The 14,326-nt window shown below is 41.0% G+C and overlaps 1 protein-coding gene across 4 annotated transcripts in view; it reads right to left on the bottom strand.

The window, feature by feature from the left end:
- Positions 1-15: 15 nt before the first annotated feature.
- Positions 16-14,326, bottom strand: part of LOC146505517 (SH3 and PX domain-containing protein 2A-like) — a 62,758-nt gene continuing 48,447 nt past the window's right edge. For 3 of the 4 annotated variants that reach the window (XM_085181952.1, XM_085181955.1, XM_085181954.1), the window contains 7 exons: positions 9,964-10,077; positions 7,485-7,568; positions 4,727-4,844; positions 4,315-4,643; positions 4,116-4,165; positions 3,116-3,235; positions 16-2,960 (listed from right to left, as the gene is read on the bottom strand). In XM_085181952.1, coding sequence (XP_085038078.1) covers positions 1,032-2,960; positions 3,116-3,235; positions 4,116-4,165; positions 4,315-4,643; positions 4,727-4,844; positions 7,485-7,568; positions 9,964-10,077 — 2,744 coding nt within the window. In that variant the 3' untranslated portion in view covers positions 16-1,031. The remainder of the gene's footprint in view (positions 2,961-3,115; positions 3,236-4,115; positions 4,166-4,314; positions 4,644-4,726; positions 4,845-7,484; positions 7,569-9,963; positions 10,078-14,326) is intronic. The other variant, XM_085181953.1, reaches the window with a different exon arrangement.

Here is a 14,326-nt window from a genome sequence, read left to right as displayed (position 1 = left end):
AGATGAAAGAACAAATGAATGTTCAAAAGTGCATTTATTAAAGTAATTCTTTTGGCACTTTAGTTATCATCACTGATCAAACAGTTAACATCAAACAAAAGTGAGAAGGTGAGTGTCCCCCCAAAAAAAGAATACTGTCAAATTTACTGCCCAGCAGAAATTCAAAATGTTATTATAATTAATAGAGCAGTTCATTTTAGAAAGGTTTAAATGACTTTTGCCTTTGCAATAATAAAACATGTATTAACATAATTATTAAGTAATGAATTTACAACATTTTCACTGAGCTTTTGCCTCTGAAATTAAAAAAAAAAATGTTTAGGGAGCTCTGCTGTAACTGTTTTGAACTTTAAGGGAGAGAAAATGCTTGCAAATTATTTCATGAGGACAAAATTACATAATTAAATGGATAAAATATTTCACATGAAGGTGACATACAGTATAAAGAGATATAAAAAAAAACATGCAGCACCAAAATTTTACTAACACAAAGCAGCTTTGGCAACAACAGAGATTTTCTTTAGGAAATACTGTAAAAAATAACAATTAAAAAAAGGTTTAATTTCAACAGCTCAAGGCATCGTCAGTATAATGAATCATTTCAAACATGCAGTAAGCTTTAAATTCTTAAAATGTGTTTAATAAAATTATGTTAAAAACTAACAGAAAGGGGTTCGAGGAGCAGACACAAAATGACGTCTTATTTCAAGTTAAAGGTAACCACTGGAGAATATCGTTAACTCGCTCTTCCACTCTCTGGTGTTGTCTTTGGTTGTTGTTAAGTCCCGATATATTGTTCCTGATGCAAAGTCTTAGGCACTCTATCATGTAGATTCATATTACCAGATGCCTTGTTTCATTACAAAGTTAAAATTTGATGGGGGTGCTCGCTTTGGCAAAGGTACCGGAATTCAATCCTGATTTAATGTCCGGGAGTTAGCTTTTTTTTTTTTCTTCTTTTTTACAAAATAAGTCTGTTAGAGTAGTCTTTACACGCATGTCCAGAGTTCTGCCAGCTCCATACACGAGTGCTAGTGCTTTTTCTCGAGGTAATTTGAGGGCACCCATCCTTTCCTTGGTCTGCCATTGTCCAGAACTTTGCAGTACCACCACCCATTGGGGTTTTTTTCAAGAACCTCCAGACTCGTCCCCTCAGGAAATCCCATCGTCTCCTCATCACCGGGGTAGTCTGCTATGGAGATGTAAACCTCTCTGAGGTTGTTATGGATGATGTGGGGCTTGGGTTTCACTGTAGATACAGGAAGGGCATTCTTCTGAGAGCTGACACCAAGGGATTCAGAGCTGCCAGTACCAGATCGGTTCCTGCTTGGCAGTGCTATGTTATTTGGTGCCAAACTGCGTGGCACAGTGCCAAAGGAGGCATTGCGCCGCACTGTGGGGCTGGCGCGTGGGTGATCTGTTGAGTTGAGAGACTCATTTCTCCTGAGAGAGCCAACAGGGCTGGGACCGTCTCTGATGGGGGCTGAGATGAAGACAGATTGCGGTCTGACAACCTGCTGCTGCTTGGTGCTGTTCTGCTTGAACGCGCCAAACAAACCCGTAGGTTTGGAGAGACCACCTGGAGGCTTGGAGGGGATGGGTGGAGTGACCTTCTTTAGGTTTTGGTTAATATTATTCAATGCACGCACCCTTTGTTCATTCTTCTCCAGACTGTTGGACTTGCTAAGGCTTCCAGGTTTAGTCGGAGTGCCATCGGATTCGGATCCTGCCGTGTCATCTTGTGGCCTGACAGGTTCCAGGTAATAAGTTGGAGCCCAACCCTCTGCATCTCCCCAGCGAATATACCACCAGCCACTTTCCTGCTTCTCCAGCACCTCCACCTCCACTCCACCAGGAAAGCTAATCTCAGACTCTTGGACTTTCTCGTAAGGGTCTGTGGTGCGGTACAGGCTACAACCTTCCAGGTCAGAGTCTCCTCGGCTGCCTTTAGAATAGATGGAGGAGAGATCTGATGTGCTCTGAGATGAGAAGGAGTCCTCAGAGGAGATAACTGAAGCGGTCTCCAAGTCCTCACCTTTAGCTTTGGTACCATTCTTCAGCTGTCCTGTTGGCCGTAATTGCCTTCTTAATGTGCTGATGTCCATCTTCTCTGCACTGGAACTCTTTGCTAGCTGTGGTTTGGGCCTCACCACTGGCCTTAGCTTAGAGGAAGATTTGGTGGATGAGGATGGCTTGCTTTCCTCCTGGTCTTTCTTAGGTCTAGATAGATCTGGAGTGGACTCAGTGGAGGCAGATTTTGGACTGGATGCCTCATCAGTTTTGGTTGAAAATGAGCTCCCATTCAAGTCGATCTTGAGCTTATTACCTGCAGGTTTCCGTCCACCGGATGTTGGGTGTGCAGTCTTGCCAGTTTCTGACAAGACATTTGTCTTGGAGGAATTGGAGTCCCTGCTGCACTGCCTCTCTGGGGTCTCCCTGAATGGTCGAAAGCCATCATTCTCATAGATACATTCTTCCTCACCTTCTGCCTCTCCCTCTGCCTCGTGGCCATCTTCAAATGACTCACCCATCTTGAAGGAGGCACTGTGGAGTGATGAAGCTGGTGAAGGCTTTGAGGACATGTGAGAGCCCTTCTCTGAGGAAGTGTCCTCATTCTTTCCATCAACCAAGGAACTATCTCCCCTCAGAAACTCAAACTCCGACTCCAGATCCAGATCACCAATGGCAGGGACATCATATTCTGGCTCTTCATAGACAGGCTTACCAGGAGACACAGGAGACTCTGGGGCCTCAGACCCAGGGCTGCTGGGGGGTGCAGTCTCCACCGAGTCCTGTTTCTTGACAGGTGGAGCTGGAGGTGGAATTTTTGGGCGGCACAAAGTGCTTGTTCTACGATTCAGGTTGGGTTTTTTACGTTTGTCAATATAGGAACAGGGAGCCCACCCCTCCTTTTCTCCTATCTGGACATACCACCAGCCACCAGAGTTCTTCTCAATGACCTAAAACACATTTCCAAAGAAAAAAAAGTATATTTTTGTCTTTATTTGAAGCCATTTTACACATTATAATTTCAGAGGTGTTATTGAGCTATTGAGCAAGAGATATGCGACTGATGTTTGTGGTAATCTTGTGCCTTAAAATAAAGAGCGCTTACCTCAGCTTTTTGTCCTCCGTTGAAACTGATGCCATCAGATATACAGGACTGGAAATCTGCAATGGTGTAATACTCTGCTTCAACTGTAGGGGGCTCTGGAGGAGAGGGCAACTGAAATCCCTACATGAATACAAAATGGGCTCTATTAAATTTATTGTCAGTCATTAAAAAATTTCATTTTTAGTTTATATTCAAACCCCTACATTTAAGACGCTAATAGTATTTTTTTCTCCACTTTATTTAAATGTATAATAATAATAAATAATACAGTGTTTCCAACAGTACACATTATCCTCGACAGCAGCATTCCCCAACCCCAGGGCCACAGACTGGTACTGGTCCGTGAGTCGTTCGGTAATGGGCCGCGAGAGTTTTTTTTTACAATTGTTTTTATCATTAACACAGGTTTCCTGGGTGTTTTCCTGTGTGTTATGAATAAATCTCCTTTTTTTGGTACCGGCACTGGTTTTATTTTGTTGTATTTATCCGTGACACGGACAGGCTGGTCCGTGGCGCATAAAAGGTCAGGGGCCGCTGCTCTACAGAGTGCTTACATATTGAATCAGTGTCACTTTCATAAGGGTTGGAGTTTATTTGTTTGTTTGTTTGTTTGTTTCAGAATGGGTACTTTTATCTTTAAAAATTAAAATATGCTGGTAGATGAACAGGACATTAAATTAAACAATGCGAATACTTCTTCAATTACACATTGTTGTATGTTGGCAAATGTCTGTATGAAGGAAAAGTCACGAGTAACAAAGTCCCGTGCACACTCACTACCTTGAGATGAATGCGGTAACATTTTCCCTGTGATGTGTCTTTTTAAGTAAAGATTTACCGGTTTGTTCTTCAACAATGATCAAAATCATTCATAATTGCTTACAAGTTGTATACATTTATTATTAACACCATTTTTCACGCTATCTGACCTTTATCAACCAAAGATAATAATTACATGTTTAGAGGGATAGATGGATGACTGAAATATCATCACTCTTACCAGGGTTGCATCTCTCCGAGGAGGAGGTTTTTGCCTGAGAATGGGAGAACCTGTGAGAAAATAACAGAAAAATCACACATGGTTTGCTTAGATTTAATGAATTTGCTTCACGTCAATATATCATAGATTCAAAAGATATCTGCCCACATTTGATAATATTCAATTCACTATGACAAAAAATGTCAGGGGCATGACTAACCAATTTCTACCCGATGTGGGGCAATTCTGGCTATAGTGGGTGAAGCAGGCTCTGCTTTGCTGTTTCCATCCTGTGGGGCATTAACAGGGCTGGAGTCAGCGCAGGGGATTGGCAAGCTTATCTCCCTCCTGGCGACCTGTGGACTCTCTGGGACACCTTCAGTCTGCACATCCTTCTCACTTAAAGCTTTCTTGTTAAGGAGGTTGCTGATCTCCATGATGTTTCCTATGATCTCCACTGGGCCTGTCACAGTCTTCTTACGGGGAGAGAAGTCATCCTTCATCTTTTTGAGGTAAGACGCTGGAGCCCAGCCCTCCTTATCTTGGTACCTGTGAAGTAAGTTGGAGGAGAAAATGATAAAATTGTGTAGAATGAAAAATGTCAGAAGCAAGTAAGGAGAGCTGTACTGTACCTGATAAACCACCAGCCTTCCAGATTCTTCTGAATCACCTCCACGGTGACACCTTTCTCAAAAGCAATTTCATCTTTCCCTTGGCTCGAGTAGGGCTGCACTGTTATGTACTTCTCTTCTGCAAAAGAGAATGAGTTCAGATTTTGACAGCAACGATCTCCGAAAACAAAATATTTACTGGAAACAAAAAAACAAGACAGAAAACTGTATAATCTATAAGCCTTTTTATAGACTTGTATTTTTATGACTACACTTCAGTAATGAGATGCCACATTCAATTATGAAGCAATATATAATGATAGATTACCCTGAGATACACCAGACCTGTGAGATGAAACAGACTGGATGTGCTTTCAGGCAGATGTGTGAGTATGGCTCAAATGGCACATGAGATTTGTCTATAAATTTTTCTTTATCAACCTAAGAAATAACTACAGGACATAATTAATTCATGTCGTTAACGTACACAGATGTGCTGCAGTGTTAGCAACTGTTTAGCAATGTCTCACACAGCAATAAAACCCATTGTAACTTGGAATGTTTGCATCATTATCACTGGTAATGGATTATGAGTACCAGTCTGATTCCCAGCACAAATAAGGAGCAGTGGGGCACCCTGGTGGTGCAGAATAGGTTCGCATTGCTTAAAATAACACTCAATATACACAGTGATTATGCACATGTGATAGCAGTGCTTTTATGTAAGTGAAGGAATATATCTCTGTAAGAAGAATAATGCCCAAGTTCAGACAAAACAAATCCTAACAGCAATGCAGAGAAACAGTTTGTGGAAAGAGAAAATGAGGCACACAGAAAGGCCAACTTAAAAAAAACAAAACAAAAAAACAACTGACCTGCTTGATTTAACCCCTCAGATTGCATGAAGCTCCTATTAGCTCCAGCTAAATCTAAGAATATAGTTTTTATTTATTTATTGTAGAGCCCTTGAAGAAATGTTCTGCTTGCAGCCAGTGTTGACAAAATAATATTCTAAAATGCTTTATTGGCATGTGAAAGTATATTTTAGTCTTAGTTCTGTATGAAAATAAGTGAAAGCAGATACACTAAACAAGGCCATCTCAGCACAAAAGCCTCCTCTTTCAAACCTTCTGTTTTAGGGGGACAGCCAATCAGAAGAAACTTTTTGCCCAAAGTGAGATGAAATGTTTCAGGCAGTGGAAGAACTGAAGGGGCTGCACAAAAGTGCAGTACAAAACACATAAGCATAATTATGAACTGTGAATCATGCAGCGCCACTCAAGTAGAGCCAAGAATAAAAACCTTGTGGTCATTTTCAGCTCCACTGACAGAATGTAATTAGTTCTATAACATGACCATGGGAAACTACAGCACATGGGTCAAACTAGTGTCTTAAAAGTGTCCTTGTCCTTTCGACAGGGAGTATCTCCTAACTCAGCACATAACAGAAAGCAGAGGCACCACGCTGATTTATGCATTCCCATGAGGCCGAGGGCCAGAGCCAAGTCATCATTTCCTGTCATTATGGCAATTCCTGTCTAAACACAGGGAACACAAGGAGAAGAGGTGTGCTCATAAAAAAGGAGAGGAGCACATAAAAAAGTGCTGTTCTGTATGCCGTCTTCCCAGCTGGTTCACAGGAATCAACACTGTGGTAACAAATTATTCTGTTTTCCTTTTCTCCACCCATTTCCAAGGTTGTGTAGGCAGCTTAAATGGCTGTGGGATAGTAAGTCCTTTCAAACTCGTTGGGTACAGGATATTTTCTGAATGCTTTATTTTCCTTTTCCCTGGTTCTTCCGGCCACTTTGTGTTGGGGCTGCTAAATCGTTTGCCTCTTACCAACTTCTTTCAAACAATCTTCAACAATATCCAATGAAGGGAAATTTTGAATCAGATGTTATAGTAACCACAACATGCATCGGTGTTATAAAGTGTTCATGTGGAGTCAGCAAAAAAACAAAACAAAACACAAAGCTGAATTTCAGTCATGGGGTGGAAACTACTCTCTCTCCACTCTAGAGAGCAGCATGCACTGCCAAGTGCAAAGTTTGGGCTGAACTCAATAGCCTATCCGTGCTCCTCTGTCAGCCATCCAAATGCATCTCTTGTGAAGAAAACCCCTGGCTGCGGTAAGAAAAACGTGCAAGTTTGCTCGCAAACTAAGTGGAAGATTAATAAGACTCTTTGTTTATCAGTCAATACTGGTTGCTATCTGCACCAAACCAGGAGAGAAATGTCTGTTTGTACCACACTTTGACAGAACACACACTTATTACAGATCTGCATACACACTTCATTTGCTCATAAAACGTAAAATATGGCTCTAAACTGCAGCATAAGGCATTCCTAAGTCTATTACGCAACTACTTTCAGATGAGTGGGTAGTTTTTTGTTTTTTTTTTCCTCTGTGATTTGGAGACGATTGGCTTTGGCATGCGGAGTATAATTTTAATAAAAACGCTTACGCGGAGCAATTTTGTAGCATAATTTGAGCTTAGCATCAATAATTAGTGTATATAAAGTTGCTGATTTCACCTTTGCTTTCCAGGCCCGTTTCATATTAACGTCAGTTAGTGGTTAGTTGTGGATTGTGGCTCGTGATAAATGCATTTGCTGGAGGACAATGCAGAATGCAAGCCTGAACAAATATGTGCATGTGATAAAAGTTGAGTCATGTGATAAGAGACAATAAATGAGATGGGGTGAGGACAACAGTAACAAAAAGAGAAGGGAGGGAAGGAAGGAGGGAGGCGATGCAGCATGTTTCTCAGTTCACCTCGGCTCTGCTGCCTGCTGATGACACCCCCCAACGTCCATCTCCGGTCCAGCCTCTTCAGATGAGCCTTGTGTCGCTTAGTAACTGACAGACAGACACACACACACACACGCGGCGACCAGATGACAAGGAACAATCAAACAAACATGGAGACATGAAGAGCAAGCACAAATGTTACACGAACACACAACACACAAATGACATGGATCCATTATTAGCTACATGGAGGACACTAAAACACGACCACAACGCAAAACATGGTGGACAGTTAGCATGAGTGGATGGAGGTTACAAAAGAAATGTTAAAAACCAAGACATCTTCTCTGTGGCTTGTAATTAGCATGTTGTTATCACAGAGGCTTTTTCCCCCCTGTTAGATTTGAGCATGTGGGACGCATATTGCCTTAAAGGAGCTGGTTGGAGATGTGTACCTAGAAGGGTCCATATTTCCTTGTATTTTAAATATAAAATGGCTAAAATGGAAATGATTCCAACAGTTCAGACATTAAACAAGATCCTTTTTATATAGACATTTTAAAGAGGCAGTAATAACATTTGGTTATAAAAGATTTCAAGTCTGAATCATACACACAAAGCAGCTAAACTTTACACAAAGACTCAGCATCTTACCAGTTAATACATTTTCTTTTGCTTCTTTAATGTTCATAAAAAACAAAGCATAAGTACATCAGTTTGCCATTTTACTGGTGGCTATATGCCAGTCTATTTTCCCCACCAGTTTCCTCAGAGGAAAGAAATAATTCAGCACAAAACGCCTCCATAAAGTCACACATTATTGTTCCACACCTTACTGTTTGCACATACTAAACAAAGCAAAAATAAGGTGTTTAGTGATACTGGTAGGCAGATATATTGGACTAAGGTAAATAGCTGCACTCCCAGAAATACATGACTATCATTTGTGTCAGTTCTGGCAGTATCATTATTTTCCTCTTATTTTCTACTACCAAAACAAGGAGGATGAGGGTTCTGTTACCACCAGTGGGTAAACTCAAATCAGAAGATGTCTGAGCTTTCAACAACTATCATTATCAGAATCAGAAAACCAATTTTTGAAAAATATGTTGTTGTTTTCTTGGGGAGGGTCAAAGTGACTATGTGGTTGTGCACAGTCGGCTGAAGACCGCAGAACTGATAAAGAGTTGTTTTAAGAGGCTCATGCCATTTCCAAGACTCATGAGACACAAACATTAATTACACTGACAGACTGTCCTTCCTAAACCCCCCTACTGGTTAACTCAGTAAAGAGATATCAGATAACTCCAAAAAGGGAGATAGGAGTGCATGGTTTGCATATAGCCATGCGCCTGTGTGTCATCCATTTGTTGTATTCTGAGAGGAGAAAAGGGCATTTTAACTTATTTAACATAATGCAAAGCATTAATACTGACTAGCCTTGTGTGTTCACTCTTTTCTTCCACCACTGAGTCATAAGATATACAACACCGCAGGGATTCTGAGTCCCATTGTTACACCAGTTGTGCAGCAAAAATATGTTTGGCCAGAGTGCTGGAAAATCTTGATGTTTGTTTGGAAGTGTAATATGCAACTTAATTATTTCCGTACCTCCGGTTTTTTGGGTTTTCTCTAACACAATGTTGCATATATCTTAAGAAATATCCTGCAGTTGCTGCAATACCTGCCAAAATGATCAAAGTTTGTGCATCTGACACTAATTGAGCTCTTCTGGCCTACGATTAAAGTTCTCTCTCCACTAATGTTGAAAATGCTTGGGGAATGAGACAGCATTAGTCGCTCGTAGATGGCTTGATAATCTGTATCTGAAAGGGCCATCAAGGCAGTTGGATGCTGTCTGCAGCTTCACACGTCAGTTTCGCATTTCTGGCAAACCAAACTCTTCATAGGTGTGTATGTTATGACTGTTTTGGATCCCTCTCTGGCTCCAGTAAGCTCATGAAACTTAACATCCATCATCTTCAATGGTAAGTGGACATGAAATAGCGTGAATCATGTCAGAGCTTTCTTTCTTTAACGATAACCATGATTTGAAGAGCATGACTCCAGAAATATTCATTTTTATTCAATGAAAACACACGCCTCTTTCATGAGCTACACTACACGGCGGGCGTATCACTTAATACTGCACTGTATCTTTCCTGTACAGTGCAGCGCTGCACAGCACATCCTTTGAAACATTGAGGTCTGGTCTCTCTTGGCCCTCCTCCTTGATGTTTACCCAGGTCTGAATCTACACTCTGTTCTGATGTGCTTATGATGGCAAGCAGACAGAGTAACATGCTCACCCGGCCCAGCCTCAGTTGTTAGCGTAGACCAGCAGCGGTGAGGGTTTTTTTTTTTTTTTTTGTCACGGATCAAAGACTGAGGATTGAGGGCAAAAGTGGTTTCTGTGTGTGGGTACAGTGGAGTGGGTGAGGTTGTGTTTACATGTGCAAACGTGTGTGGGTGGGCAAAGACTGAAGCGTTTGCAGTTACTTACCTTCCCCAACTTTAGAGGCACCCAGCTCCAAGTCATCCCGTGTGCCACTGTGAGAGTTGAGATAGGTAGCAGGGACCCAGCCCTGCTCCTCTGCAGTGCTGACAAACCACCAACCTATGGAAACATACAGAGGCTGTAAATTGCATTTCAAACAATGAATTGGATAGCAAGAAATCAGCGTAGCCTAAAGTTAACTTTAAGGAATTCAACAGTTTTCAGAGGTCTGCAATTGCTCTTGAACTTTCCTCATGAAGTTGAGCCTATGATAAGACTTGCACCAGAAAAAGTAGACAGAATAAGCCCCCAGAAAGAGAGATGAAAGAAGAAGACAGATGACATTTGTACATTCCCGTTAATCACTTCCTCTTTGTTTTACTCATTAAACCTCAGCTGGATAAAATATCTCCAATCACAGCTACAAATGAACACGAATATGATGAATTTTATTGTGTTGCCAACAGAAATCTATCACTAAGGGCAGGACCAAGAACATCAGAGGACACACTGCTTGGCTGTGGCTCAACCCATGACGAGGTCTTGTTTGACCTGCGTTCCATTGGGATCAGTCATGAAATCAGTGGGCAGGAAACTGCTGAACTGATCCTACAAGCCAAGATATCCATTTGCAGGGTTGCAGCTGATTTGACTTCATTCTCCTGGGTATGACAGCATTGCTATTACATCTTTATGACAGATGCCTCAGTTGGAGAGAAGCAAGTACAAAATAATGCTCATTTTAAAAATGGACCCTAAAACTAGCAGTGGCATGCTATAAACTCCAGGTTTGCATCATATCTCCAAGCCAAAGCTGTGTTTTGAAAGTCAGTGATTACAGTCAGGGTGGCACAATGGGAGGTTGTTAATGATCAGCACTTCCACCTCACCTCACCGAACCTGATGATAATCTTGGTCATTTCCTTGGTTTATTTAATAGTTATTCCTGTGACAATGTGGGCTTACTTTGGCTACTTTCAACAATGTTCCACAGTTCAAAGACATGCATGCTAGATTAGCTGTAGGTGCGAATGTGTGTGGTTGTCTGTTAGTCCTGTGATGTAAGGGTTTACCCTGCCACTCATCTAATGTAAATTGGGAGGGTCTATTCCCTAGACAGAAGCAGTTCAGAAAACAGATGCATTACAGTCCGAGATGCTGTAATAGGATTTCTATGCATGCAAGGTTTGTAGGATACATACATATATACTAGGGGTGCAACAATACTCGTATCGATATTGAACCGTTCGATACAGTGCTTTCGGTTCGGTACGCATATGTATCGAACAATACAAATTTTTTTATTTATTTTATCAACTTTTCTCCTGATGATGCTGTCTGTGTTGAGAGCTCAGTGGATCTGCATTCGACCACTCCGTCTAGGCTGCACTGTCGAGCGCAGATCCACTGAGCGCAGCGCAAGCTAGCAAGAGAGAAGCTAAGCTCGTTGCAACATGGCAACTGCCTCAGCGCTACCCAAAATTGAACCTCCCCCACCCTCATTCCGATCTGGCGTTTGGAACTATCTTGGTTTTCATGTGAGCATGACCCTGATGGTAAGCGCGTCATGGACAAAAATAAAACAGTATGTCGGATGTGCCACGCAATGCTCAATTGGTGGGAACTAGTGCGTTAGCGCAGTTAGCTTGTTAACGTGTTGACGCTATCCAGCCCCACGCACGGGGCGATCCGCGGTAACTCGTTAACAGAGATTTGCCGCGTTATGAAGTTAAAGTCATTTTTACGAGATTAACGTTGACAGCACTAGTAGGAACACAACGAATATGACTGCACATTTACGCCGACATCATCCTAGTGCAAAGACAAGTGGAAGCAGACAAAAACAACAAGCACGCATGCTACAAACTTTACCCGAGTCATTTAGACAGCCGTTAGCACATGATTCTCCTTATGGGCACCTGATATGTTTAATATGCTGCTGAGAATATAGCCCAGAAGAAGCGTATAGTATAGCTTTTATTTTGGAAAGAGCCATTTCTCTGTAATAAACTCTCTTTTCCAAAGATGAGTGATTTCTCGATCAGATAGATTTATTTATTATTTTTTTATTATTTTGTTGTTTCAGCAACATTAAATTTAAAAACTGTACTTTTGAGTTAAAATATATATTTATAATTTTAATAAATGACAAATTAAAAAGGTATGAATATTTTTTTGTATCGGAAAAATATCGAACCATGACACCAAAATATCGAACCATGACACCAAAGTATCGAACCAAACCGTGAATTTTGCATCCCTGTGTCATCCAAAGAGGAAACCTTGCATATCCAAAGCCTTCACAGCAGCCTTTTATGCATACTTCCACCAAGAGTTCAAAGTTGGTCCAGCTTGCTTTTCTTTTCTTTCTTCTTTTTTCTCTGTGCCTGTTTCGACTTGAAATTTCTCCCTTTTAAACTGAGGTTTTTTGCCTGCAATTGTCGCAGAGATTGCTGGACTGGTGGGTTTATCTCAAGAATGTTGCAGGATTCTCAGATGGCTGTTGTTGGGAAATGGTGCAATGTAAAATTACATTCAAACAGAGCTGACCATACTGGTCTCCAAGTGCTTGAGCAAATCCAGTCCCAATCTTTGGGGACTGCGTATTTGATGTCACTTCAAGTGTTTGAATCCATCATTGTCCTTTTTGATGCAGGGCTCTTTTAAGGTGCTGCACCAGTGTTTCTTAGGTGGGTTGTTTGTTCCACCTATTATTCTGCCTTTGTAAATTATTCCGCACCAGATTGACTGAAGTTAAGTTTGGTGTTGCTGCAATCACAGAGGAGACCTGTGAAGCACTCTGCAGTGGAAATGAACTCCTCAAGAATGCAAAACACATTTTATTATGCTAGAAACTAAAATGAATACCATGCCAAGTAATTGTGTTTTTTAAGGCTCAATTTCTGTTACACTGTTCAGCTGTATCAAGTTTTATGCTTTTAAGAAAAAAGTAAACGTGATTTTTATTTATCATCTCCCCTCATACACTAAAAAGATCATTTGAAGTCTTTGCTAAATCAAACGTTTCCTCTCTGCATATTAAAACATTAAAAATACATATGTATATTTATATATCAGGACTCTGCGCTTGAGAGGCTGTCTCGCTTCTCAATGAGAGACTTGATTGACAAGGATGGAAAAAAACTGTCACACACACTTTGTTGTGGTAACAGGAACCCAATATGGCTGACAGCTGTCTGGACAACCCATATAGACAATGGCACTGTTCCATTTCACAGCTGGTTCAAACCTCTCCTATACATTTTTTTTTTATACAGATGGATCCATGCTTTCGTGTTGTTTACATCAAATTCTGACCGTACGATCCAACTGGACTCATCACTCATGGCTCAGGCAATGTTGTTTCAGTCTTCTATTATTCAATTTTGGTGAGTCCATAGTGAGGCTGTTGTAGTCGATCTGCTTCAAGACTCAACATGCTGGGCATCAGAGAAGCTCTTCTGCATAGCTTGGTTCTACCAAGTGATTATTTGAGTCACTGTTGTCTTCCTATCAGCTCAAAGCAATTTGGCCATTCTCCTCTGACTTCTGATTTTAGGTAAGATGTTTTTGACCAGATAACTGCTGCTCACTGGATATATTCTCTGTAAATCCTAGAAATAGTTGTGTGGGAACATCCCAGTAGATCTGTAGTTTATGAAATACTCAGAACAGCCCATCTGGCACATTCAAAACCACTTATATCACCTTTCTTCTCCATTCTGATGCACAGTTTGAACTTAATCTTAATGTCTACATACCAAAGTGCACTAAGCTGCTGCCATTTGACTGAAGGGGTGAACAGGTGTACATAATGAAGTAGCAGTGAGTCACGCCGATACTAATACTTTTGTTTGTTTCGTTGTTTGTTCTTAATTCTATGTCATGAAAACTTAAAGAAAGTGTTTCACTCTTCATCCAATGCCATTTAAACATTGACATGACACAGATAAATAAATAAATATGGGCCTCTGACATTGATCACCTATGTTGGTGCATCCCTAGTTGTTATGATTACATAATCAATATCTGCTTGATGCTGGCAACTGCAAACTCTGATGACTTACATAAAGTGAATCGGATTGACTCCCTAGCCATATGACTTTGTCCACTAAATTAAACTGGAATTTAGAAAAACAACAGATGTCCTGCTGACAGACTAATACTTCCACTGGCTTTCTCTGCGGAAGCAATAACAGAGAAAATCTTTCCAAGCCTCTTGGTCACTTACACGTGCAATCTCTGTGATTCATATCAAGCGTGATTTATTTAATTGCTCAACTTGCCTAGCTATACAACAAAAACATGATGGGCTATGGGCCTGTTCTGCATAAAGTAAGGGTGGGTCTAGATAGGCGGATATTGGTTG

Source organism: Neolamprologus multifasciatus, chromosome 13 (genome assembly GCF_963576455.1).
Source record: "Neolamprologus multifasciatus chromosome 13, fNeoMul1.2, whole genome shotgun sequence".
Lineage (NCBI taxonomy): Eukaryota > Metazoa > Chordata > Actinopteri > Cichliformes > Cichlidae > Neolamprologus > Neolamprologus multifasciatus.
Note: the sequence above shows the minus strand (reverse complement) of the source record. Positions and strands in the feature narration are given on the sequence as shown.